Below are 26527 nucleotides of genomic sequence, written 5' to 3' on the forward strand. Positions count from 1 at the left end.
TTTTAAATATGTAGTCGTCATCTAGTTGCAAATATCTAAAATATTAACAATCAGCAATTGAGTCTTTACATTTAAAAATCATTATTGAAATTGAGCCTTACTGGCTAGTGATTTAACGGGTTACTCTAAACATTATAACCGCTGCAGCTCACTGCAAAACAAAGGGCCAAGGTACTCCTGGTATCATAGTGTAAAGTGTGTAGCGCTAAAAAAGTGGTTGACACTTACCCCTAAAAGTTGCATATAATAACTGTAGGTACTAATGGAAATAAAATATAGTGTAATAAAGTAATGACCAGTGGTAATATTAGCTCATAATAGGAAGCAGGCCAATTGGATGACTATATACCAGTACTCTGTATGTATTTACTGGTAACTGTTTTTATTTTTTAAATTACAAATAAATGTGAATTGTACTATAGCATACTATCTGGTGGACCATCTATCCTGTTGAAAAGAAGGGCAGTGTCACTCTAATTAAGACCCACTCATCTGTACACTCAGAGCCAAGTCATAGGCTCTTGACAAGGTGAGAAGCAACCTATAATCTATCTGTACCTTGTTTTACTGAGGATTTCTACACCAGGGCAAGCTTCCCTGTTTCTCTCTCTTTTATTTCCATTTATTGAGGTTAATGCTGAATATGGGTCCATAGTCACCCAGAGTACACAAAAGTGGATGTGATTAGAGCCAGTCCTAAATAGGCTCTAAACCACATGAGTGCTTCCTATTATGAGCTAATATTGCCATTGGTCATTACTGTATTACACTATATTTTATTGACATTATTTCCTACAGTTATTTTCTGCAACTTTTAAATCCCCTAACTTTTAGGGGTAAGTGTCGACCACTTTTTAGGCTTAGCGCTACATACTTTACCCTATTATCATTTGTTTAATAGTGGTTTTTGTATTAGATTGTAGTAGGATTGAGGAGTTCCTATTTTATGTGTAGAAGCTGCTACATTTGAAAGCACTTGATCTTATTTAAGCGCCTTATAGCACAGAGCACTTTTTCCATATTTCACTCCTGGTATCATCACTACAAAGGTTTGCCTTCTTACCGTGGTTCCTGCTTGGCTCCTCTCTAGCCAGTGATGACATCTGGCTTCTGCAGAGCTGTACATACAAACTACAGGCACCATGACCACTTCAAATAACTGAAGTGGTCATGGTCCTTGCCGTAACCCTTCACATGCTGATTTAAATAAAATGTACCCTGTAACAGGCCTTTTACCCAGGCTAGCCTACTCATTATCTTATTTAGCAACTCTTTGTACAACAATGTGGTTTTAATTTTTTTTTTTTTTTTTTTTTTTTTACCACTTAACCAATGCGGTTGGGTGTCAACAGAAAATTCTTGTCCCTTTTGTAGGCCATCATTTGAGACCAGTTAGAAGTTGCTGTTGTCATTGTGTAGTGCAAATCAATTCATTACCTGAAAGAGTTGAATGTTGCTATTGTCCCAGTTCACAGCCCAACTAAGGGTCACCAGTGAATGATTAACGAAGCCGGATATAACTTCCAAATGAAATACATTGTGCAATAAGGGAACTTTTAAAAATAGGCTGCATAAACAGTAATTTAACTACTAAAAAGAAAAAAGGGAATTGGTAGCACACCCAGAACATGCATTTAGCAGTGGTGCTATCATAAAGACCAAAATATATACAAAATACAAATCAGGGAATAGTGTGTACACACAAAATATGCTGCTTTTTTGTGTGCGTGGAGTTTTAAAATCTGTATATGACTGAGATCAGTGATACTGTGGCATTACCAATACAATAAACAGATTCATTAAGCTGAAGTTGTTATGGTGTTCGAAGTGTCTCTTTAATTTAGCTTTTTAAAGGACCACTATAGTGCCAGGAAAACCTACTCATTTTCCTGGCACTATAGGGTCTCTAGGTCCCCCCTCCCACCAGGCTCTGGGGTGAGGAAGGGGTTAAACACTTGCCTTTCTCCAGCGCCGGGCTCCCTCGGCGGTGGGGACTCTCCGCCTCCTTTCCCCGTCATTGGCTGAATGCACATGCGCGGCAAGAGCCGCACGCGCATTCAGTCAGTCCATAGGAAAGCATTCTCAATGCTTTCCTATGGACACTGGCGTCTTCTCATTGTGAAAATCACTGTGAGAAGCGCCTCTAGCGGCTGTCAATGAGACAGCCACTAAAGGCTGGATTAACCCATAGGTAAATATAGGAGTTTCTCTGAAACTGCAATGTTTACAGCAGAAAGGGTTAATCCTAGATGGACCTGGCACCCAGACCACTTCATTAAGCTGAAGTGGTCTGGGTGCCTATAGTGGTCCTTTAAGCAAGTTGTTTTGCGAAACCACGTCTTTTTTTGTTTATTTTTTATGAAATATTTTACCAAGAAAGATACATTGAGATTTCTCTCGTTTTCATGTATGTCCTGCGTCCACAAAATATTGCATTGATACAATAGGGTATAATAAAATACAAAAACAATATTAATTCACAATATATACAACATTAAATATAGAACAGGTTGGAATTATATAATCAACCATAACACGTGCATTCTGTTTTGAGGTATGTAGAGAGGGATCTCTTAAAAGACTTTAGGCTTGGGGAAGATTTGAGAGTGTGCGGGAGGTCGTTCCATAATTGCGGCGCTCTGTAGGAAAAGGAGGATCCGACTGCTTTCTTTTTGTATTGAGGTTATATGAGGTGGAAACAGCTGAGGAGAGCATTCTGCTCAGGTGTAGGGTGGGAGCTTCCCAGAAAAGCTCTTAAACTAGTTTTGGATACAGTTTAGATGCCAATGTGGAGGCCAAACGATAGATTGGGGTCTAACAACATACCCAAGTATTTGAAAGAGTGGACTGCGGCCAGTGTGCTATTTGATTTAGTTTTGATGGATAGGTTGGAATTGTGTAATTTGTATAATTTAGGTACTGTTCCAAAGATCATTGTGACAGTTTTGTCAGGGGTTAGGAAGAGGTTGTTTTTTGTGATCCACTTTTGTACCTCTGTAAACTGGTCTTGGAGCACAGTCTCAAGCTGCGGTAGATTGGATTTGCTTGCATAGATTACTGTGTCGTCTGCATACATGTGTACATTTGAGGATTGGCAGATCATTTATAAATAATGTGGATAGCAGGATGCCGAAAATGGAACCTTGGGGAACACCACACGTGACTAGGGGTGGGAAGGAGTTGCTGTCAGAAATGGACACATATTGCGAGCGATCCGATACATATGATCGAAACCAGGTTAGCGGACAATCACCAATACCTGAGGTTTTTAGTTTGTGCAGTAGAATGTCGTGGTCTACTATGTCAAGGGCCTTTGCAAAATCAATGAAAATAGTATGTGTATACCCTTGTGTCAACTATAAGTAAAAGAAGCAATCCTTTTTTTACATTTTAGCTGAATCAGAAAATATATACAAGACATCTGCTTAGTGGGCAGAACAGGGCAGATTTTCTTACTTAAGAGCAGAGACGTGTTAATAGGCTAGCTTATTGAAGAAGGAGAAGAGATTCTTTTCAGTGTGAATGTGTCACTCAATACAAAACCAACAGACCATGCAATGTTCTAGAATGTCTGCTTGTTTGTTTAGGCCACAGCTTCTTTCTCTCTCGAATGCCAAAGTCTCATAATAAACAACTCAAAAGCCAATCTGAGTTCTAAAATATATTTTTTTTCCTGGCCATCATGTTGGGGTGGTAGAAAAACTATTTTAATAATGTTTTGTTTTATTAAACATTGAAATATATTCTGCAGTACCACATGCAAACCTTATCGGTAGATTTGAAGGTTATGTATAAAGAGCAATTTTGAGAATCTAAAAGAGTAATTTTTTCAGAGCATTTCATTGGTTTCTGTAAATATTGCTTCATTTTCAGAACTTTGCTGTAGTATTTAATATATAGTCCCTACGAAATCAGAAAGGAACGCTCCTTAATCTTTGCAGTTATTTAGCTAAAACAGTGACATCCCTTTGATTGTTAGTTTGTTTGAGCAGGGCTCTCTTGGCCTACTGTTTACGTATGTGTTACATGTTTTCTCTTTATTAAATGTTTGTCTTGTATTTCCTAGTGTACAGTGCTGCAGAATGTTTTCAGTTTATAATTAATAGTAATTTCCAACTTTTTAAACAAACTGATCAGACCTCTTAGTTACAGTCTATAATGCAATACAAAAGTCAATTTCCATGCAGTGTGTCCCTTCTTGTTAGATAATCATTTAATCAGCTCCTGACTTGGTTAAATTGCTTGAAAGCTCTTATATAAAAAGATTTAAGATTTAGTACACAAACTGTAAATTCTCAGTAATGCAATTTTAGCTTACATTTTTGCATTCTGGTTTTGTGGTGCTTACTGTTTGGTGAAAAAGATGATGCTTTTTACTTGAATATGATCTTTCTGTTTGGTACCTTACAGCTGATGACACAGAGATCTCATTTGATCCAGATGACCTTATCACTCATATCGAGATGATAGATGAGGGCTGGTGGCGTGGTTATGGACCCAACGGCCACTACGGCATGTTTCCTGCTAACTATGTAGAGCTGCTAGAGTGAACATGGCATAACTAGTGGGGACCCAGCAGAACAAGAGATCTTGAAAACAGGGACTCCTCATGCACTGAAACAATTCTCATATTTGGGTTGTAACCACAAGAAAATGACTTAATGTAATTATCTGTGTTTAACTGTGAGGCATACAGCCAGTTTGTTTGCATAAATGTCTACAAGCCACGTGTAGGTATATTTGTACCTGCATTGTTATGTTCATTTTGGGACCACAGAGATTGACTAAAATGTGACTTAAATCCTTCCAGAAATCATTGACATAGCCTGCAGTGTTCAAATATACCGTGCAGTTTTCTTTTTTTGCTGTGACCTCTAATAGGAAGGGTTCAGGACCTAATACTGTGTTTTTATTCATTGTGCCACAATCTATGAGGGTCTCAATAGTCTACTTCTGTCTCTCCATGCCATCTCTACTAATCTGCAGTCTTTCCACACCTTGTGTTTTTGGGAACACTGGCTCCCACAGCTTCCTAACAGCATAATGTCTTCCACTAATCTTTTTCCCCAAAGTGTTTCTTCACAAACTAGTTTCAGCACAGACTTAAAAATAAATGCTTAATGTTTTGAGACGTCTCTAAATCCATCAGGATCTTGGCTGAGGAGCTGAACTCAGATGCCTGCAAATGTCCTCCAAGTTCATGAACTGAGGTCAGACTTCAATGGCCCTATATTTACTTATGCTGAATCTATTGTCCAGCCATATTTAGCCCTAATGTATGTTGCAGGATAGGTGATCAGATTGTAAGCCACCTCTCCTTTTAGTGAATGCAAATCCTTTATAATTAATGTACATTTGAGCCATAACTACAGTTTGAAGGTGAAATCATATGCTCCAGGTTCCAGTAACAGCCAAAATAAGATTATGTTCATGCTTGGCGAAGAGTAAAAGATATTATAGACTTCTAGGAAAATAAGAAAGAAAGCAAACCAATTATGTTACAATGTGCAGTGTTTATGACCTTCAACCTACATGCATAGGACCAGTAAGGACCAATATATTCAGTTTCTACAACTCCAGCTGTTGTGGACTACATCTCCCCTGATGCTTTGCTGGACATATTGCTGTAAGAGAAATATGGGAGATGTAAACCTTCTGCAACATCTGGAGTGCTGAAGGTTGCTTAATTCTGTTATAGAAGGATGCCCCAAAGCTTAAAAATGGACAGTTCAGGAACCATAACTCAACCATAATGAAGTTTTTATAGTAAAAGGAGGTCCTCGGATGGTTTTAACCCTAAAGTCTTTAATCCGGCTCTGCCCATCTACTCCTGTTGCAGTCCAAGACTTGAATCTGAGAACATCAGCTGACACTCTCATCCTACCAGTAGCTCCCCATTCACAAAATAGAGTGAGAAAAATACATACGTTTCTCATTCCAATGGTTAATGGGGTGCTACTAATCTAAGCCTATTTGTTGCTCCCTGATGCTTCCTGATTCATGTCCTGTACTGCAATGGAAGTAGCTGGGCAGAGCTGAGAGGCCCAGGTTCAAGACTAGGGGGTTAAACTGTTTGTTAAAAGTTTACACCCTTGAGGTAAGACAGCACTCTGGGACCTACTCGCACCATAACAACTTAATTCCAATGAAGTTATTATGGTGCCTGGATTATTCCACAAATGCTTCATTATAATTTAACACTTAGTAAATTTTTACATTTAATGTAGTTGTTTCTTCGTTTTGCTACACTGTATTTATCTTACAGGCATACTACTTAGTTGTAATACTTATGTGCTTTGGGAGTTACTTTCTTACCACAAGGTTCAGAGAACGGATGATGTTTTGGACAACTTGATGATAGATATATATAATATAATAAAAAACATAAGCAACCTTAGCCGGTCTGGGGGAGGTGGACTATAAGATATGCATGATGGCCTTTGTCTAAGACAGTATATTGTCCAGCTTAGCTTGCAGAACAAGTCCGCTAAGACTCAAGGTCCACTAATCTGCTGTTAGACCATGCTCAAGATCTCTGTATGTTCTGTGGTCTCCACTACCACTCGTAACTTTTTAAGTGCAATCATTAAGACTAAACTTATACTGTTTTTTTTTCTGTTCTGCTAAGTAAAAGTGGTGGCGGATATAGTGCTTCTCGATTTTAATTTTTGGAAACCATTTTCCCCAGTCTTCCCTCCATTTAAGGAAACCTGCCTGACCTTAATTTCACAAAATGTTCTAATATAAATTACACCTCTAAAGAAAGTTGCATTTTCCCCCGAAGATAAGCCTACATATTCATCACTAAGTTGGTGGTTCACTTGGGGACTCGAAAAATTAACTTTGCTGTCTTAAGATCTTAACCTGTGAAACCTCTGTGGGGCCATTATTTCAAGGATTAAGAAAATTCCGTTGTATGTGAAATCACGATTACCATGCTGGATCTTTTTATTTTAAAATCATTGAAATTGGAAATAAAGACTTTGTATTAAAATCTGCATTCTCTTATTTTTTGGGGGGGTGGGTGGAGGGGCAGGGAGGGGTGTGGGATTTAATAAATATTCTGAGAATGTTTCATTACATTTGATAATGGGATTTTAATGTACATTTCTGGACACATAATTAAAACGCCTATTTTACTATTAAATACTGTTAACGTTCCTGTATTACCAGTGAATTTCTACTTAATATTAAAACTAATATGTGTTTTGTATAGATCATCTTGAAGTATGCAATATCTCTGACAAAACACTGGTTACTGTTAAACTTGTTAGTACGTGGCCCATATGTCTACATCAAGAGATGCCTGATGGTACTATTAGAAAGGTTCAAGGAAAAAAATGCTATAATGAAGTAGCCTGAAGTAAAACGTTGGAGCACAATCTTAACATGGCAATGTCACTTGTGGGTGTGTGCGTTTAACCCCCCCCCCCAAAAAAAAAACAACTTATCAGGTAAAATGTCCACTACATATTGGTGGCTAAAACAAAAGCACATCTATCTAAAATTCTCAATCTCCAACTTCTGTTTCAGCATAATCTTCACCAGCATCACTAGACTGGCTTTCAAAAGGGTTAAACCGTGGTCCCCCAGACACTTCAGTGAACAGGAGAACCCATAAATTCCTCTTATTTTCCTCACGCCAGCTCTTAAATGTTTATAGAGCTGGGAACAACACCCCTCTAACCCGAATGGCAGAAATAATGGGAGTTAAAGATGTATAAAGACACCTTCTTCTTAAAGGGACACTATAGTCACCAGAACAACTACAGCTTATTGTATTTGTTCTGGTGAGTAGAATCAATGCAGTGTTTACATTACAGCCTAGTGATATCTCCACTGGCCACTCCTTAGATGGCTGCTAGAGGTGCTTCCTGGGGCAGTGTTGCACAGTGAGCAGCACTGCCATTCAGTGTCTCCACCCTCATCATGGAGACACTGATATTTTCTCATAGCGATACATTGATTAAATTCATCTCTATAAGGAGATGCTGATTGGCCAGGGCTATATTTGACTTGTGCTGGCTCTACCCATAAACTGCCTCGTTGACAGTCTCAGCCAATCTTATGGGGAAGCATTGTAATTGGCTCAGACCACGGCTTATGATGGCTGTAGACAGCAGGCAGGTCAGAGGACGATGGGGGCAGAGCCTACAGCTGCAGACTTGAATACAAGTAAGATTTTACTATATTTAGTGAGGCAAGAGGGGGCCTAGATGGTGGTTTTATCCCTACTGGGTCAGGAATACATGTTTATGTTCCTATAGTGTTCCTTTAACCCCTTAAGGACACATGACATGTCTGACACGTCATGATTCCCTTTTATTCCAGAAGTTTGGTCCTTAAGGGGTTAAGCAGGAAACCTGCTCCATGGTCCTCAACCGATGTGCTGCAAGATAGAAGATATTTATTTATTTTTTGACCATCTTTATTTTCATAGTTTAAAAAAAAATACAATTATTTATGTGAAATGCTTGAAACAATGCACATACAGTGATATTTTCACATTTGTGTTTGGGGCTAATTACACCCCTGGTACACGTGACTTGGGCATCCCAAAACTATGTTCCAGATTGCCTAATGTTAAATCTGTGCAAAAAGTATGTATGTCAGTGTGTACAGTGCTCCCTTCTTTCATTCAGCCCTCCCTGCATTTCCTTTATTCCTTGATATTTTTGTTTCCCGTTTCTCCTCCCTCTGACTACCCTCCATTTGGCTCAGAGCATGTGCTCAGAGCTGGGGATAACTGTCCAATCAAAGATTGGATGCGAGGGAGGCTGTGACGGTGGATGATGCTTTGGGGGAGCCTGGCCCTGGTGCTTAATTCCAGCTAAGATTTTTCTTCATTTTATAGCATTATAAGAGGGGGAGGGAACTAATCAGTAATGTCCAAATGGGACATTCTGAATTAAAATCCAGTTTTGATTAAAGGACCACTATAGTGCCAGGAAAACAAACTTGTTTTCCTGGCACTATAGGGTCATAAAGTCCCCCCCTCCCGCTGGGCTGAGGGGATTAAAACACCTTCAGCCACTTACCTTTCTCCAGCACTGGGGAACTCTTCTCCCTCTGCAGACGTCAGATCTGAATGCCCAAGAGCCGCGCGCGCATTCAAACTGCTCTTAGGAAAGCATTACTCAATGCTTTCCTATGGACGTCCAGCGTCTTCTCACAGTGAGAATCGTGGAAGCGCCTCTAGTGGCTGTCAGTGAGACAGCCACAAGAGGCTGGATTAACCCTCAGTGTAAACATTGCTATGTTTTCAGATGCAGGGTTAAAACTAGAGGGTCCGGGTGCCTATAGTGGTCCTTTAAAAAGAGTAGGCGTAACTCATCACCTTAATAAGCTATTCAAGCGTGAATTGTCAGAAAATTACAATTTTAGAATAAAATAACACTGGAATAATTTTCCGAGTTCAGTTATTTTCAGTTTTTTAATTTTAGCCTAAATTTTGAAATTCATTAGCAGACTAATTTACTGAACTCCAAATGTTCCTGAATTAAAAACGAATAGAAAAACTGAGGCAAAGTGGCTATGGCTGTGCTAAAGAAGTTCCTTCCCATACATACACAATAACTGTCCTACACACAGAATATACATAGATATACAATATGCCCACACTCAGCCACAATCTCACAAATACACTCTTTACTATTTGTGTGTTTATTTTTTTGTCATTGTGAGGGCTGGAGTGGATTCCTCCCCGAGTTCAGTGGGAGCTGAGATGATACCCGGAGCGATGTCCCATCCAGGCATCAATTTGGAGCTGGGCAGAGTGGGCACCTGTCGCCATGGTAACCAGGTTCCTATACTGCCCTAGCTCAGAGCATTTACTGCTCCCGCCTCTCCCATCCAGTCAGACGGTGCGGGTTATAAGCGCTACATCTAGAACCAAGGGAAGTGTAGTCTTGATAAGACTCTGCAGTGTTGGCTGGGGCCCGATGCATGCCGGGAGATGTGGTTTTTCACTCTGCGCTCTATTGGCGCGCGAGTTCGCGGATCTGCTTTTCTGTGAACTACCTATCCTAGCATGCATTGCGCCACGCCGTTGCCAGGAATCGAGATGCTAATGGCCGCTGAGATTGGAGGTGTTGAGTAGCCAAAGGTAATGGCAGAGATTGTGTCCGCGCACTGTGCTCTCATAGCCCTGATATTACCTGCTGAGGGGAGGAAACCGAGCATTATGGGAAGTGTAGTCCGGGCCAGCTGCAGTGCTATGTAACTGCCCATTCCATTCCCATGCAGGTTCTGGTATTGAACATATAGTGTTTACTTAACATTATGTACCTTGTTCTATAAAGAATGTTCCATGTTCTTAGAATCTAATACAGTATGTATATAGATTCTATCTGATGCCAGGGTGGGGCATGATACAGGCATACCTGCTCCTCTTCTGAAACCCCTGCAATATATCTGAGTTTAGCATTAGAATGCCAAATTGTAAGACATATAAAAATCCCAACCAGTGGTAACTTACTGGTTAATTATTTACATAGCATGAATCACCCTAGCTGTGATAAAAGTACCCCCTAAATAGAGCATCATGTTACTGACTGCTGGCATGGTTGGCATTGGCATCATATGTATAAGTAGTTGGCATGGAGCCCTGTGTGACTGCACATGGATACTGACTTCTCTCACCCCATTTGCAGGCCATCATTTGAGACCAATTAGACGTTTTTGTCATTGTGCAAGTTAATCCATTACCTTGAATAGAGCTGCTATTGTCCAAGTTAAAGCCTAATTACATGCGCCACTGTACACTGATAGGCATTACACTTTGCATTGAAACAATTATTAACAGAAGAGCAGCAAGCCAAAAATCTGGACTGTACTGCAAGTTCACAGTTTTATCTCTGCTTACTAGAAGTCACAGGAAAAAACACAAGTAACTTACATTGCAAGTTAAAATATATTTGTAAAAAAGGCATTTCCTAGTCTCCTTCAAAACCAAATTTGAAACTGTAGACCCAAATAGCTGCATAGAAATTATTTATCAAATTAATCTATTCAACTTTAAAGTAGCACGGTCATCCCTGCCCCCAACCACCCCTTGCAAAATGAGTGTTTCATACAGATAAAATCTTTATGAAATACTCTTATTAACTGCGTTGGAATTTCACTAAAATTCCAACCCAATCAAAATACATACAGGCATACCCGCGAGTGTAGTTAAAGGTGCCTCGTGAGTACAGACATTCCCGCGCCTCTTCTGTTTGCGAGTGAACAGTAAATGGAAGGTACTATTCTCGCCCGGAGCAGCTCAGTTCAGTGTCTTTGGGGCTAGAACTTTTCACACCTTCTGACATGGCACAGGTTAATCATCTCAAATTTATAATGCCTACTCCTAGCTGAACATATATTTATTTTTTCTGCCCATACATTGCCCATATTCTGCAATCGGCGCCATCCAGTGAAAGGGTTTACCCTGCCATTTTCTCTAACTATGACTTAGCAGCTAAGCTGCATTAACCAAAACTCTGAGGATTTAAAGTGAAACCATAAATGTTTAGAAACACCTCTTCATCACTTTAAGCAAAGTGTGCAACTAAGCTGCTAATAAATACAAATTGGCACTGTATTGACAGAAAATGCCCTAGTGGGCAGGTTTATTTTACTTTTCCTCCCAGTTTAAGGTTGTCAGATGAGTAAAACATTAAAGATGGGGGGCGGAGCCTAGCATCCAAACTGAGCAGTCGTGCTGCACCTCAGCTCCTGCCCAAAACAGCACAAATTGGGGACTTAACCCTCCAAAAAATGGCACAAGAGCATGCAGGAGGGGGGGCGTGGTTACGGTGCCGACCAAGATGGCCGCATAGAGGAAGAGCTCCGCTCCACCGGACCCGATATAGCTGTATAAAATAGCGTTTCACCTGCTAAATGGGTCGCACCAAGAAACCGGAGCAACCCCAGACCCCCAGGAACACCCAGCAAGGTCCCCTTGACGGATTCCTACACCCGCAACCGGGCGCTAGCGGGGACGTGGGAAGCCCCAAGATGGCGCCGGCTACCCCTCCGGCGACGGAAGGCACAGCCCTGGAGAGGATTGAGGAGAAACTGATGAACCTCACGGCCTCTATGGCCACAAAAGACGACCTGCTGTCCCTTACCACTGTCATACAGGACACCCTCAGGGCAGAAATAGTGGGGATCCAGTCTGAAGTCACTACCCACGCGGGCCGTATCGCACGTGTTGAGGAAGCGGCTGAAACCCTCTCGGCACGCCAGACATCTGCGGACACTGCAATTGCCCGCCAGGGATCGATGCTATTATCCATGAGGAGACACCTCGAAGACCTAGACAACAGAGGTCGGAGGTGCAATATTCGTGTCCGGGGAATCCCTGAAGCCGAGGGTCAGGCCGAAAACGTAATTAGCATACTCACCGAACTCTTCCAGGCAATGCTGCAACCGACTCCCCCAGAACACATGAAGTTCGAGAGAGCGCATAGAGCTGCACGGCCCAGATCACTGGAAGAGGGCCCTAGAGACATCATCTGTTGCCTCCACTCCTTCCCCGTTAAAGACGCCATCATGAGGAAGGCCAGGGAACGACCGACGTGGCCCTTCCGAGGCGCGCAAATTGCCCTGTACAACGATCTGTCCCCTATCACACTGGAGGCTCGGAGAGCTCTACGCCCTGTGACAGCAGCTCTGCGGGAACGAGCTATCCCCTACAAATGGGGGTTCCCATTCGCCCTGATGGCCAGAAACGGCAATGGTTGGATCTCCATCCGCTGGCCTGAGGACGTCCCGCGGTTTATGGAGGAACTAGGCCTTCCACCGCCACCTGTTCCCAATTGGATCTTAGGCCAGACGGCCCCTGCCACGAGATCGCAACGGGCACCGAGACGGAGAGACGCCCGCTCTCCATCGGCCCAACCTGTAAGACGGCATAGAAACCCGACATCCCCGGAGGAGTGAGTACACCCCCGCTAACATGGACGTTCCATCACGGCCTCCTATCCTGGCTGACGACCCTTCGCTGGTTTGCTGATTCCGGATCTATTCTGTGTTTGGCCCCGGCAGGGGTAATGGCTACCCACAGGTTTGATGGGACTCCCTTTGGGGGGGGGCTCGTGGGGGGACTCAGGGGACTGATTTCGGGGTTCTCAGAACTTTCCCCTTTTTATCCTTTTCCCTGAAAGTTCCAGCCTTATTGAGTACCGTCTCCTGGACTAGTCCGGCTGCCACCTGACTCCCAGATTAAACGGCATTGATGCAGGGGATGGGGTACATTTGTTTGGGGAGGTGGGGTCCACGGGGTGAGAACATGGGCTTCGGTCGCATCACTTGCCGCTGCAACACTACAACGCACCCCTTGGCTACCTCGGGGCACAGTAACTATATTTCTGCTGTTATTTTATTATGGTTGTTCATGCATGTGCCGATGTGCGGGGGGCGGGGGAGGGGTGTACGCATGGGGGAGGCAGTAATGTGTAACACTGGCTGTGTTTTTGAACCATACGGGTATGTACTGGGGGAGCGGGGGTGGGAACTTAACGTAATAATGCAGAGCCTCTCACCCTCGGTAATCCCCAGTGGTTGTGTCTCCCATTCCCTGTTATGTCTAGGAGAGCTTTGCCAACGTATATGCAAGTGCGCGGGGGACGGAGGGGGGCTCACAAGGGGTAGGGGGGGAACTGCCTTGATTGTGTCCCCGCCCCCAGCATGGCTAGGAGAGTTGGGGGTGAGTCACGTGATGCAGCTTAAGTATGATCTGGTATAGCCTAGTAAATTACACTGTAAGAAGCCTCCTTTACACGCCCCGACACCCCAGACTCAGGTGACTGAGAGGGCCTGCTGTACGGACAGGCATTATGAGATGGGAGATGGGTTTCGGTTACGGGTAATGCTTAGCTCGATTCTGTCTCACACGATGTTGTTATATGTTTTGTTACCCTGCATTATTCTAGCACCTCCTCCCCCAGGTACTCCCACAAAGCTCCAACCCTGAGCCGGTCCAGCCAAATGGCAAACTTCAGACCCCCCCCCCCCCCCCCTCTTCCCTTCCTCCCTCCCTGCTCCCCCCTCCTCCCCTCACCACCCCCCCCCCCCCCCCCACACGAGACTCGGGTACCCGCAAGGACCTGATGGATGGGTGCACAGACGTTACTGCATGGGGGACGGTCCCCCACTGCCTAAGGTCGCTCTAGACACACTGCTCAATCCCGTTTTATACCCTGTTATTGTATGTTTTCTGTGTCTACATGGTACTAACATTCCCACCCCCGTTCGCCTATGCAAAGCTCCGGCCCTGACTCAGTCCCACCAACCGACAACCCCCCCCGGGCTGAACAACACACCCTCACCAGTGAGAGGCCCTGGGTTAGTGCCGGAACCTGGAATTGTGACCCCCCCCCCTCTCCACTCCCCCCCCCCCCTTTTTTTTTTTCTCCCTCACCCCCCTCTTCCCCCCCCCATAGGTAGACATTATGGTATGGGAGCTGGGTGTCGGCAACAGTAGGTTGCCTCTGATAAACTGCTTGACTGTGTTTTACTTGATGCTGTTATGTAATTTCCTTAATTTCTTTATTTGCTTGGTACTGGCACTCACCCACACGAGGACCTACGTAAAACCCCAACCCAGAGTCAGTCGCACCAAACAGTAACCCTGGGAGGGATGCCTGACCCCTCCCGACAAGCAGACACATTGAAATCACAACTGACTTCCCCCCTCCCCCCGATCCCCCCCCCCTCCCCCTCCCCCCCCATCTCCCCCCCTCCCCCCTATTTCTCCTCCTCCCCCCCTACCCGGGACAACGTTCTGAGACTCGGGGGACTGATGGGGATCTCAGGGGCTCCAAACATGGGACCGTGACTGACACATGGCCCCTCAACACTGACTCCGGGACCCGCTGTCGAGTAAATGCAGGTACCTGATTATTACAAGCTGACCTATCTGGCCCCACACAGGATAGAAGGGGTTCGGTGGGGCGGACGACTCCACTGTTGGACTAACCAATCCTCTTGGGCGGAGCCTGACTCGCGCCTCCCACTCTACACACTCGTGCTACGAGTTGGGCAACTGGGCTGTGGTTTTCCTCGCCCTCTGGGCTGGTACCAGGGCGGGGCACCTCTAGCACCGGCTGCAGCACGAGACTCATTACTAATTCTGCCCCGTGCAGAACCACACATACACTGACAACTTCACATCCCCACCACAAACCCTTTCGGACGACCTCCCCCGGGATCCGGAACCTGGCTTTCGACCTGCGGCACTTCTGACACTTACCTTCCGACTTTCTGGTTCCCCTCCCACCCTTAGTTCCTCTTCCTCCTCCCCCCCCCTTCCACAGTAGGTCGGTGTCCGGGGGGCGCACTCTGACGGTCGCTCCACGGGACCGCGGAATATCTGTGTATCGCTGAGACTGGGAGACATACTAACAACACATCGCAGGAATGGCCTACCAAACTACGCCCATGCGGGTCCTCACACAGAACTGCAGAGGCCTCAACATACCTGAGCGACGGTCTCAACTCCTCAGGGAACTGAAGAGAAAACGCATCATGGTGGCCATGATCCAGGAAACCCACTTCCGTGAGAACTCGGCACCCGCACTACGGAATAGACACTACCCAACTAACTTTTTCTCCAACCACCCGACGTCCCACAAAGCTGGCACGGCTATTCTCCTGGCAGCCGAACTAGAATTCAAGGAACTCGAAAGGGCGCAGGACTCCCAAGGTCGATACCTCTTTCTCAAGGGAGTCATCGCCGATAAGATATACACCTTGGCCAATATCTACGCCCCGAACCGACGGCAAGCCCCATTCGTTCGAAATGCACTGCACATCCTGGAAGACTTCACAGACGGTATACTAATAGTTGGAGGAGACTTCAACGTACCCCTGGACCCGTTAATGGACTCCTCCTCGGGACACAGCTGCATCCCACAGACTAGTATACGCTCCATCCGCAGATCCTTGGAAGATCTGAGACTGGTCGACTGCTGGCGAGCACTCAACCCAACGGCGAGGGATTACACCTACTACTCCGTCCTCCACAACCGATATTCCTGCATTGATTATATATTCATCGTACAAGAGGGACTTACCCGCTTACTTGGAGCTAACATAGACCCTGCCACTTGGTCGGACCACGGATCGGTCTGGATAGAGCTGGAATCCCCTCTATTCCGCCCTTCATCCTGGTCCTGGCGACTCAATGAGGCACTCTTACTGGATCCCACCACAAAAGACCAAATAAATCAGGAACTAGAACAATACTTCAGGGAAAATGACACACCTGACATCTCCCCAATATCCGTATGGGAGGCCCACAAGAGTACCATCCGAGGAGTGCTCATCCGCATTGCCTCACAAAAACGTAAGGCACATATGTCTGAGATGCTCGACCTGCATCAGAAGATAACGGCCCTGGAATGTCAACATAAGAGATCACAGCTGAACGAGGTCTACGGGGAGCTCATGGAACACCGGAGAAAACTTAGGGACCTCATCACCCGTAAACACTTCCGCACACTGCAGCGTACGAAAGGATTTTACTACGCCCATGCCAACAAAGGGGGAAAATATTTAGCCAGGCTATTGAAGGGCCCGACACCCCGCAGGCAGATAAGAAAACTGCAACTAGCTCCGAATGAGATAGCTATCTTCTGTGGAAAGGAGGTTAACGAATTCCGGACTTTTTACAAGAACCTCTACAATTTGCCACCACCCCCTCAGGGGACTGGAGCCGACAGTCACAACTCCCGCATAATGGCCTACTTAACCAACACGATCTCCAACACGATCGACCAGGACTCAGCGCTCGCACTTGACGCCCCGATCAGCCTGGAGGAGCTGGCAGCGGCCCTCAAAGTTACAAAATCGGGCAAGGCCCCTGGCCCCGATGGCTTCTCATCTGGTTACTATAAGAGCTTCTCCACTCTTTTACTACCATGGCTAACTAAAGCGCTTAACGCGGTGGGCGAGGGTGGTCGCCTGGGCGCGGAATCCCTGGCAGCGACCATCACGGTCCTACCTAAGCCGGGTAAAGACCCGCTGCTCTGTGGAAGTTACCGCCCCATATCCTTGTTGAACGTGGACACCAAGCTGTTTACCAAGGTTATGGCGAGCAGACTCAACCGCCTTTTGCCGGACCTGATCCACGCGGATCAAACGGGCTTCATCCCGGGACGCGAGGCCAGGGATAGTACACTGCGGGTGTTCTCCATCCAACAACACGCCAGAATAACGAAGACCCGTCTACTACTCTTATCAACTGATGCCGAAAAGGCGTTTGATAGAGTTGACTGGACTTACATGCAAGCAACTCTACAGAAGATGGGATGCGGGCAGAAGTTCCTCACATGGATATCAGCTCTTTATAGTAAACCGCACGCGACAGTAAGAGTCAACGGGTCAACGACTGATGATTTCCCGATTAGCAATGGCACCCGTCAGGGCTGCCCTCTTTCGCCGATCCTGTTCGCGATGTCCCTCGAACCGTTACTCCAGGCAATTCGCTCAAACCCTGATATCCAGGGGTATAACTGGCGAGACACACACCATAAAGTTGCAGCGTACGCCGACGATCTTCTGTTTTTTGTACAGAACCCACGAACGACGCTACCTTGCCTCCTCTCTGAATTCGACAAATTTGGACGCATTTCCGGTTTTAAGCTCAACCTTTCAAAATGCGAAGTCCTAAATATCACTACCCCCACGGATGACTACATCTCCCTTGATTCGCAATTCCCCTTCCGATGGTGTCATGGTAAGATGAAGTACCTCGGGATCTGGGTGGCCACAGACCCTGAGGACACTTACCGATTCAACTTCACACCCCTTTTGAAGGCAATTGTAACCGACTTGGATAGATGGTCGTACCCCCACATTACATGGCACGGCAGAGTGGCGATCATCAAAATGAATGTCCTTCCACGAATCTTATACCTCATGCAGACCATCCCACTAGCAGTACCAAATGCCTTTTTCTCCTCTCTGAAGACGGCGATAATTAAATTTGTATGGCGAGGTGGTCGCTCTAGAATTCGACACGACATCCTTTGTCGACCAAGGCACCGTGGAGGACTAGCACTCCCGGACATTAAAAAATATCACCAGGCCACGATAATGCAGCGAATACTGGACTGGCACACAGATGCCACGTCAAAACAATGGGTTACCCTTGACAAAGGACTACTCGGACCCTCCCTTGAAATGGAGATATGGGGAACCGCAAAGGGGCGGATGGGTGGAGGAATTGCAAACGGATCAATACAACAAACATTAATGGGCTGGAGATCACTGAGAACACAAAGTCACGTATCGCCTACTCCCAGCCCCATGATTCCTATAACACATAACACGACCCTAGCAGGAGGTCTTTCATCGAGGGCATGGCCCGCCGTCAGCGACAGGGCATACATCCCCATCTACCGGGTCCTTACAGAGGGCAGATTACGCGACTCGACATCGCTGTCGGGAACTACCCCCAGGACCCCCCTAGAGGTTCTCAGATACCTACAACTACAACATTATTACAACTCAATACCGCATAAAGAACGCTTGCATCGGGAACTTACCTGGTTCGAAGACCTATGCGACCGGGGCAGCCCATTGGACCATACAATCTCGGCACTATATCAGCACTTAATCACCGGGGACGGGACCCAGACGCCCACCTTCCGCCGACAGTGGGAAACACAACTCGGGAAAACTCTGACTCCAGCACAGTGGGATACGGCTCTACTCTGGCAGCAGAAAAGCTCCATGAGCTCATACTACCAGGAGGTCAACTACAAATTGCTCTCATTGTGGTATAGGACCCCGACCCTGCTACACAGGATATTCCCATCAATTACACCGTTGTGTTGGAGATGCCAGGCAGAACGAGGTACATTGATTCACATTTGGTGGGAATGCAGAGACATAGTCCCATACTGGGCGATGATAAAAAACTCCATTACCGACATCCTGGGTGACATCCCAGAGTGGAGTGTTGAGCTCGCCTTGTTGCACATTTCGACCCAACCCGTCCGAACTTACAAGAGGTCCATACTACGCCATCTGCTGAACGCCGCCAAAGCCAACATACCGGCACATTGGAAAACGCGCGATACACCGACAAAGAATGAATGGATCAACAGGGTGGAAGACATACACAGTGCGGAAGACATCCATGCCTCTCTGACCGGCCGCACAACGAAGCATCTGGAAATGTGGCTCCCGTGGTTCACATACATCACCCGCTATAGACTAGCGAGGGGAGCTCGCGGCCACCCTAGTGGAGGGACGGCGGCAGTGGGCCCCCTTGACGCAGACCGACCTTCCTTACCCTCCTCCCTCCCCTCCTCCCACCTTTAATTTCTCCCCTTCTCTCTCTAACTATGCTGCGGCTAGACTGCTGGGCCTAGGGGTCCCGGGGCTGGAAACCGGGATTGGGGGAATACCGCCTTGCCAAATTATAGGCTCCATCCCACTGATGCCTCGGCCCCCGGCCATTATGCAGACGACCACCTGCACCTAAGCAATTGCGAACCACATTTACCATCTCGCATCTTCACGACAAAAGCCGTGGTGATGGACGACTTTGGTTCCCTGTCCACGATGAGGCGCCACATCGCTTCACACTCCCCCCCTGACAACACTGACACACACACTACAATTACAACATATTCTCTCACTCCACACACTTAACATACCCATGACAACTACAAGCGACCTACACCTGAGACGCCCACGAACTGTAGGCTCTGCCGATAGGGACGACGATTCAATCCATGGCTACTTAAGTCTTAGAACATGAGGGAAAGGCCCCTGGGAACGCGAAGACTTAGCAGGGACAACTTCTCAGACCACTGTGTCTCGAGAGGGCGATCGGGCCCCAATCCACACACTGCAGAGAATAGTTGTCATCCCGAGCACTCCGTAGCAGACTGTGAAAGGCACCCATGGTGACCCAGACATCCACGGGTCAACATGACTGATAGACGCCATAGTTACAGATTGGTGCGCCTGACTCGATAAAGACACACAAGACCACCTTTCTTATTTCTGCCCTGGCACTCCGCCAAAGACTCCAGAGTCCCAAACTTACGTATCCTTCCCGTGTCCCATGCCTAGTTGAAAACAGCTTCTTCCGACGCTAGCCACACTTGTCCTTAACGTTTTGATGTGCCTTGGGAAACCCTACAGGTACCCTTTGCTTGGTGCTCCAAGAGATCCCCTTATTACATTTTTTAAGTGCCTACTTTATTCATTAAGCACGAATATTATGTTTACCTACCAAGAGACCTGCGTGTCTCCCTACTGATAATCCCGCTGAGATTTGCACATCTCGTGTCACGATTTATTACCTCAAACGCCTGAAACCTGCGTGTTTCCCACTGTTTATTCACTGCACATTCTCTATGTCATGTTATTACTTCAATAAAAAGATTTACAAAAAAAAAAGAGCATGCAGGAGAGGTGCCATGAAGTAGGGAACACCTGGGCGACACTTGGGTGCTAAAACGAACCGTGTAACCCATGAGAACCTGCATTACCACCCGAGGCCTACCAGAGATCGGGCTGTGGAGAGACGGCCGCTCCCCACGCCGCAGACCTGAGTATGGACTCTCAGGGGTTCCCATCTCCTACCCCCCCCTCTGGACCGATGGGGGTCATCTCGGTCCGGCATGAGCAACGAGAGAAACAGACGAAACACACATGGCCTGCTTAAAATGGCGGCGACAAGCGAGAGAAGCCACACGCCAGAGACAGAAACTGGCAGCGACATTCAGCAGCGACTGGATGCAGCCTTTGAACACTTCTGGATCAAGCTGTGGGATCTGATGAAAACGCCTCAGGCACAACCGCAAGCTCCGCCACCCCAGGGCGCGCAGACCCAAAGGCACAGGGAGCAGAAAGACACGCTGGCGAAATACATGAGAACAAAAGGGCGGCATAAAGGTGGGCCACAACTTGCGCCATCCGACGCCATATCCCCCAAGCAACACCCAGTCTCACTGAGAACCCACACTCATAAGCGCCCCGGACAAACTTCCCAGGCCCTCCGCCCGCACAAGGGCAACAGACGCCCAACCACACAAAACAGAGCTCCCTATCCGGGTGCCCGGAGAGCAAGGCACCTGCGCAAGTCACCACGGAGCCAAACACAGGCACCAAGAAAACCCAGGGTCTCGGATCCGAGCCGGAAGATGCAGTACCCGATACGGACAGGAGTGCTACGTCGCTCAGAGGTACAGTGCAACACTCCAGGATCAGAGAGATATACAATGCACCTGGAGGGGAACCCCGACCCCGCTGCCGCTATGTTGCCCTGCTTCCCGCGAAACGGCGAACTGTATCTTGCCACCAAACAGAACCTTGCCGCCGGGCGACAGACCTCGAGAACTGGCATAGGTTAAGAGTCGGGAGTGGACTGGCTGCAAGTGTCCCACACCTACTTTATGCTTCACTGGCCAATGACTCTATCTCCTGCAGAAACGCAAGTTATAAGCGCTTTCCTCTAGCACATTACTGGCAAATGCTTTATACACACTTTAATCCACGCTGTAATTGCCTTAAAATTGTTACACACAGCATTTAGAACGTTTAGATACCATTATTATGTTGCTAGCCGGTGTTCCTATTGCCTCCCTAGCCTAAACTCACACAGCAAAAAGATTGCAATAACTGCGCAGGCTATTAGCCTGAGGCACGTATGCCTCTAACATAGAATGCAGTCTTGATAGCGGGTGCCAGACCACGGTGAATCAACCGCTACACATAACCATTAACCCAATCTAACTACAGCAAGACGCAAGCAACTAGTATCCTATACACTGTCCGCCTAGTCAACCTAGCGCGTCAGCTATGTTGAATATATATCACAGTTTATCAGTTAATGTTTTACTTTATGTTTGACTAGTATCGTTTAAACACTAAGCAGTACTCTCACACGCCATACAGACGTTATACATATTACAAATGCGCATGTCCAAGCTGTGGTAACCTCATAACTTTTCAAGCTGATGTCTTACTTTGTTTGACCATAACCACTCTAAAAATGTGCAGTAATCATAAATGCCATACAGATGTTATACATGTTACAAATGCGCTTGTCCTAGCTGTTGTGGCTATCCAAGCATGATGTAAAGCCTGCACGAACAAAAATAAAGAATTAAAACAAAAAAAAAAACATTAAAGATAAATGGTAGAATCGGGAATGAGATTTTTTTTTTTTACGGTTTGTTTTAACTGAATAAAAGCCCACTGGAAATCACTAAATAAATCGCTGGGAATCTGCAGTTGCAGTATCAATTATGCCTGTAAATTACTATTGCAATGCCATACATGCATTGGGAAGTGAAAAAAGGTTTTGCTTCACTTTAAGTACATTTTCGTTATACATGCTGTGGTCCCATTGTGTACTTAAAAGTGGGGTATGCCTGTACTGAAACAAAGTAGGAACTACTTTGCATCAGTGTTTTTCTTATGCCTGACACTTCTAGACGGCAGTAGCTCCGTCCAGTGTCAAGAAATGTCAATCCCTCAGCCGTCATCAGTTACAGCTGCAGGGAACATAGACCTCAATGCTGTACTCTTGCACAGAAGAGGAACGGACAGTAGAAGATAGCCGCGCGTGCGAGAGATGTAGTTGGGTAACCTAAACTCACCCTTGTTTGCCTCCACCAGACCCCCAGCGATGATGTCACCGTCGGGAGTCTTTGCAACTCATGCAGAGTCCCCAGACGATGACCGAGCCTCTTTTAACTATTTTGACTTAAGTTTTGTAATTCATTTTTCAAGTCCACAACTAGTGAACAAACCCTAATATATCTAAAGCATACAACATGAATCAACCCAGGTGAACTTGCACATCGACATCTGATGTTTGCAACAAATACAGTCAGCACTGTGCATGCAGAATTGTAATGCAATACACAGTTTAACACCATAAAGAGGCATCATTCCTCTCCACAACAAAGGTTTGGCATGTTGTCATGCAGCCTGGTATTCAAACTAAATGAACACTCCAAGCACAATAACCTCTACAGTGCATTGTAGTTGTAATGCGGCCAGGAAGGCCTAAAACCGTTTTTCTTCTTACCTGGGGTCCACTGGGCACCTCTCCCTGCCTCCACTAGTTCCTACATATAGCTTAAAAATCCTGCTTAGGAGCTTCCATTACCTCTCTTGACCAAAGCCCTGTACTGCTAGGTTTAGCTCAGAGTGCTTACAGCGATCTGTCAAGTAGTAGCGGAGGCAGGGTGCAGCGACAGGCAGACTCTAGGAAATATGGGGGGAGGGAGTGAAATCCTGGCACCATAACCACTAAAGCACACCATAGTGGTTAAGGTGGTTGAAGTGTTCCTTTAATTTGTATTTGTGGTTGTTCATTTGTATGTAAGGCCACATAATGTTCCTTCTTATCTATTCCTTTGTTCACACTTCTACCATTACATCCTGCTGACTTTAAAAAGCTGCAATTTGAGGGGTTCATTCACAAAACTACAAATTATAGGAAACCATATTCTAAATTATAAAACTGAGGCAAAAATAGCTGATTTGGAAACATTCTCCAACTCCAGTATAAATCTCCTAGTATGCATTTTCCATCTCATTTTCATTTTTCAATCTTCTTTTTTCTTGCAAGCTTTTGGAATGCGGATTATGTTTTCCAGAAAAAGCCAAACTGCTTGACCACTTGGATTGTTTTATGCTCATGCAATGTTTGTGCTGGTCATTTTCCCACTTCTCACCAATAGAGAGTGTTGCTGAGCAGAATGGAATATCTCCGAACTGAAAAAGATCATGGTCAGAATGGAGAAAGCTGCCATATGTTTCCTGTGGCTCTAACCATCTATTGACAAGTGTGCATCGCAAAATCTAACCATGGACAGTAAGGTATGCTGCATCCACGGCCAATGAGGGAGAAATTAGCTTTGGTCATTACTGCTTGCTTCTCTTGTTTTTATAGTAACGTAAAATCTGCTGTTGTGGTCAGATCTAGCATCTGTTACCAGTGTGTCTAAGAGGTATGGTATGAACAGAATCATTCACTGGATAGCATTCCTACCATAGTGATGTTCCCTATTAAAACAGAACTGTTGCTAATAACTGCAATTGTCTATATTAAAGCAACACTCTAAGGTTAAAAATAAATATATGGAGTTTTAGCTTAGGACAGTCCTTTATTGCTTTAGATTATGGGCTCACTCTTATAAAAATATGCTAATAAACTGAAATCCAGCAGCAGGACAGTCTCTTCCTCTTAGATCCTCTTATATTGGCATCATTGATTATTATTTAATTATTCTACTTCATAAAGTGCCTTCACATTCCGCAGCTTTGTCCTTGGGTACTATGGTAAAAGTAAAAAGACACAGTAACATAACTTGTAGACAATACATTTGACAAAGGAATACAGGACTAAACGGGGGCCCTATTCCTGTGGGGCTTTCAATCTAGAAGATCTTGATGATCAAAGACCAATACAATGCTTCTCTTAGAGAAGCTTTGAGGACCTACAGTGCTCATTGCTCTTCACCAGTCCAGTGCTACTCGTAGAGAAACAATAGATGCATTTAGTGGTGTTGCTATGCGGTGTCTTGCAATTGGTGATGGTTTTAAAAGGACACTCTAGGCACTATACATTTCTCTTACTATCTCATTGAAGGAGCTATTGTGCCTGGTGTCCTCTAGCACCATCCCTCCATTCAATGTTAAACCATTTTTTGGTTCAACACTGAATAAGTTTTCCTTGCTGCGCACTCCCTGGGCCCATGTTCTGCATAAGCAGCCTTGCCATACCTCCAGTGGGGACCGGGCTACAAGAGATTCATGGGCCCTTAGTCAACCTTAAACTGTTCAGATCTAGTGTACACTCAATGGAGAGACCTTGCCAGTGACTCCAGCCACTACAATCACTTCAATGAGATTAAATGGTTCTAGTGCTGATAGTGTCCATTTAGGGAGGAAGTGCTTCTAGTGACTATCAGTCTGATAGCCATCAGAGGAGTGTTCTCTAACAAACGTAAACATTGTGTTTCATGTTGCCAGAGAAACAGAACAGCAAGTGGACGGTAAAGTCATTAAAGCGGCTCTGTTACCTCCTGGAGTCTTTGCATAATGGTAACCTTTTAGCTTGGTTTCAGTGTGGTTACTTTAGGGAAGGTGAATGGAAGGTGAGTACACGCCTGAGAGTTTAGCACTGAGATCTATGGAGGATCCCGTGAGACCACTGGAGCCTCCATAGATATTGTTTTGGGATGAGTGACAGAATTACCTCTACCCCTAGTCGTTGCTACTGATGGTTGGGGGAACTGGCAAAAGTTGACAAATGTAGGGATGCTTCTGGTCATGTGGAGTAAAGTCCCTACTTTGCTTTGTGTTTTAAGAGAAATGTTTTGAAAGAAAAGAACAGATTAAGAGTAAGGAATAAAAGAGGAACATATAGAAGTAAGGTAAGTATATGGTACAGAACTGTTTTAAGAATTTTTCAATGAAGTGTGTGACAGATAAAACTGTATGCAGCCAGTCTGTCATATGTAAAAGTTGAAATGAACTTGATGCTTTTTTGTAACATAAAGCAGCACTGTCACTTGTGATGGTTTTCATTAAAATAGAATATTTATGATAAACTCTGCCTGGGGATAAAAACATGGGAACATAGGGTTATTGCAAAACAATAAAAAAAAAAAATATTTAAAAAATTAAGACTTTTAAGTTAAATATTTTATGTACTAGATGCTAGAGCTGCTCCCTTCTCCAACACTATAGAAATCAATACTAAGAATCTGAAAAAAATGTTTAAAATATGACCACTTCAGAGGGTGGACATGCATGTCCCTAGTGGTATTAATACTGTGGCATTGATCCTGGAGGGAAGAGCAGTAACTTCAACTAAGCATAACTTTTAAAACTGTAAATTTGCTGGCCTTTTTACCTGTCTATTATAGATTTACTTTGTTAATGTTTATTACCAAACACTGACCTTTTATTCATATCGTTCATAGTTGATGAAATGCCCATTTTAATCCATCTCTGCTGAAAACATGCCTCTCCCACATTGCAGCACATTTAGTATGGCAACATGCTTTTTAATGTGAAATCCTCTTTTCAGGTAGCAAATGGCACTGTGCTGAACACTGTTGTGTCCGAAGTAAATACTGATTTCCTTCCAGCTCTGAAATCACTTCCAGTAAGTACTGGTTGGTAATTGTAACTGTGCATGAGCAGAACAAAGTTACTTTTGATGTGTTCACTTCTTTGTTCTTAACTACCTTCTGACACCCACTGCTAATCATCAGCTATTATATTGCTCATGATCTTAAAGGACCACTCTAGGCACCCAGACCACTTCAGCTTAATGAAGTGGTCTGGGTGCCAGGTCCAGCTAGGGTTAACCCAATTTTTTATAAACATAGCAGTTTCATAGAAACTGCTATGTTTATAAATTGGTTAAGCCTTCCCCCTAATCCTCTAGTGGCTGTCTCATTGACAGCCGCTAGAGGCGCTTGCGTGATTCTCACTGTGAAAATCACAGTGAGAGCACGCAAGCGTCCATAGGAAAGCATTGTAAATGCTTTCC

At 45.2% G+C, this 26527-nt stretch overlaps 2 protein-coding genes across 5 annotated transcripts in view; both read left to right on the plus strand.

The window, feature by feature from the left end:
* Window positions 1-5860, plus strand: part of DBNL (drebrin like) — a 40351-nt gene extending 34491 nt beyond the window's left edge. For 2 of the 3 annotated variants that reach the window (XM_063448524.1, XM_063448525.1), the window contains exon 13: window positions 4411-5859. In XM_063448524.1, the coding sequence (XP_063304594.1) occupies window positions 4411-4550 (140 nt within the window). In that variant the 3' untranslated portion in view covers window positions 4551-5859. Of the gene's footprint in view, window positions 1-4410 lie in introns of all 3 variants that reach the window. The other variant, XM_063448526.1, reaches the window with a different exon arrangement.
* Window positions 5861-10045: 4185 nt separating this feature from the next.
* Window positions 10046-26527, plus strand: part of ELMOD3 (ELMO domain containing 3) — a 45539-nt gene continuing 29057 nt past the window's right edge. Inside the window, exons 1-3 of one of the 2 annotated variants that reach the window (XM_063448528.1) lie at window positions 10046-10105; window positions 23703-23841; window positions 26060-26137. In XM_063448528.1, the coding sequence (XP_063304598.1) occupies window positions 23830-23841; window positions 26060-26137 (90 nt within the window). In that variant the 5' untranslated portion in view covers window positions 10046-10105; window positions 23703-23829. Of the gene's footprint in view, window positions 10106-23590; window positions 23842-26059; window positions 26138-26527 lie in introns of both variants that reach the window. The other variant, XM_063448527.1, reaches the window with a different exon arrangement.

Source organism: Pelobates fuscus, chromosome 3 (genome assembly GCF_036172605.1).
Source record: "Pelobates fuscus isolate aPelFus1 chromosome 3, aPelFus1.pri, whole genome shotgun sequence".
NCBI lineage: Eukaryota > Metazoa > Chordata > Amphibia > Anura > Pelobatidae > Pelobates > Pelobates fuscus.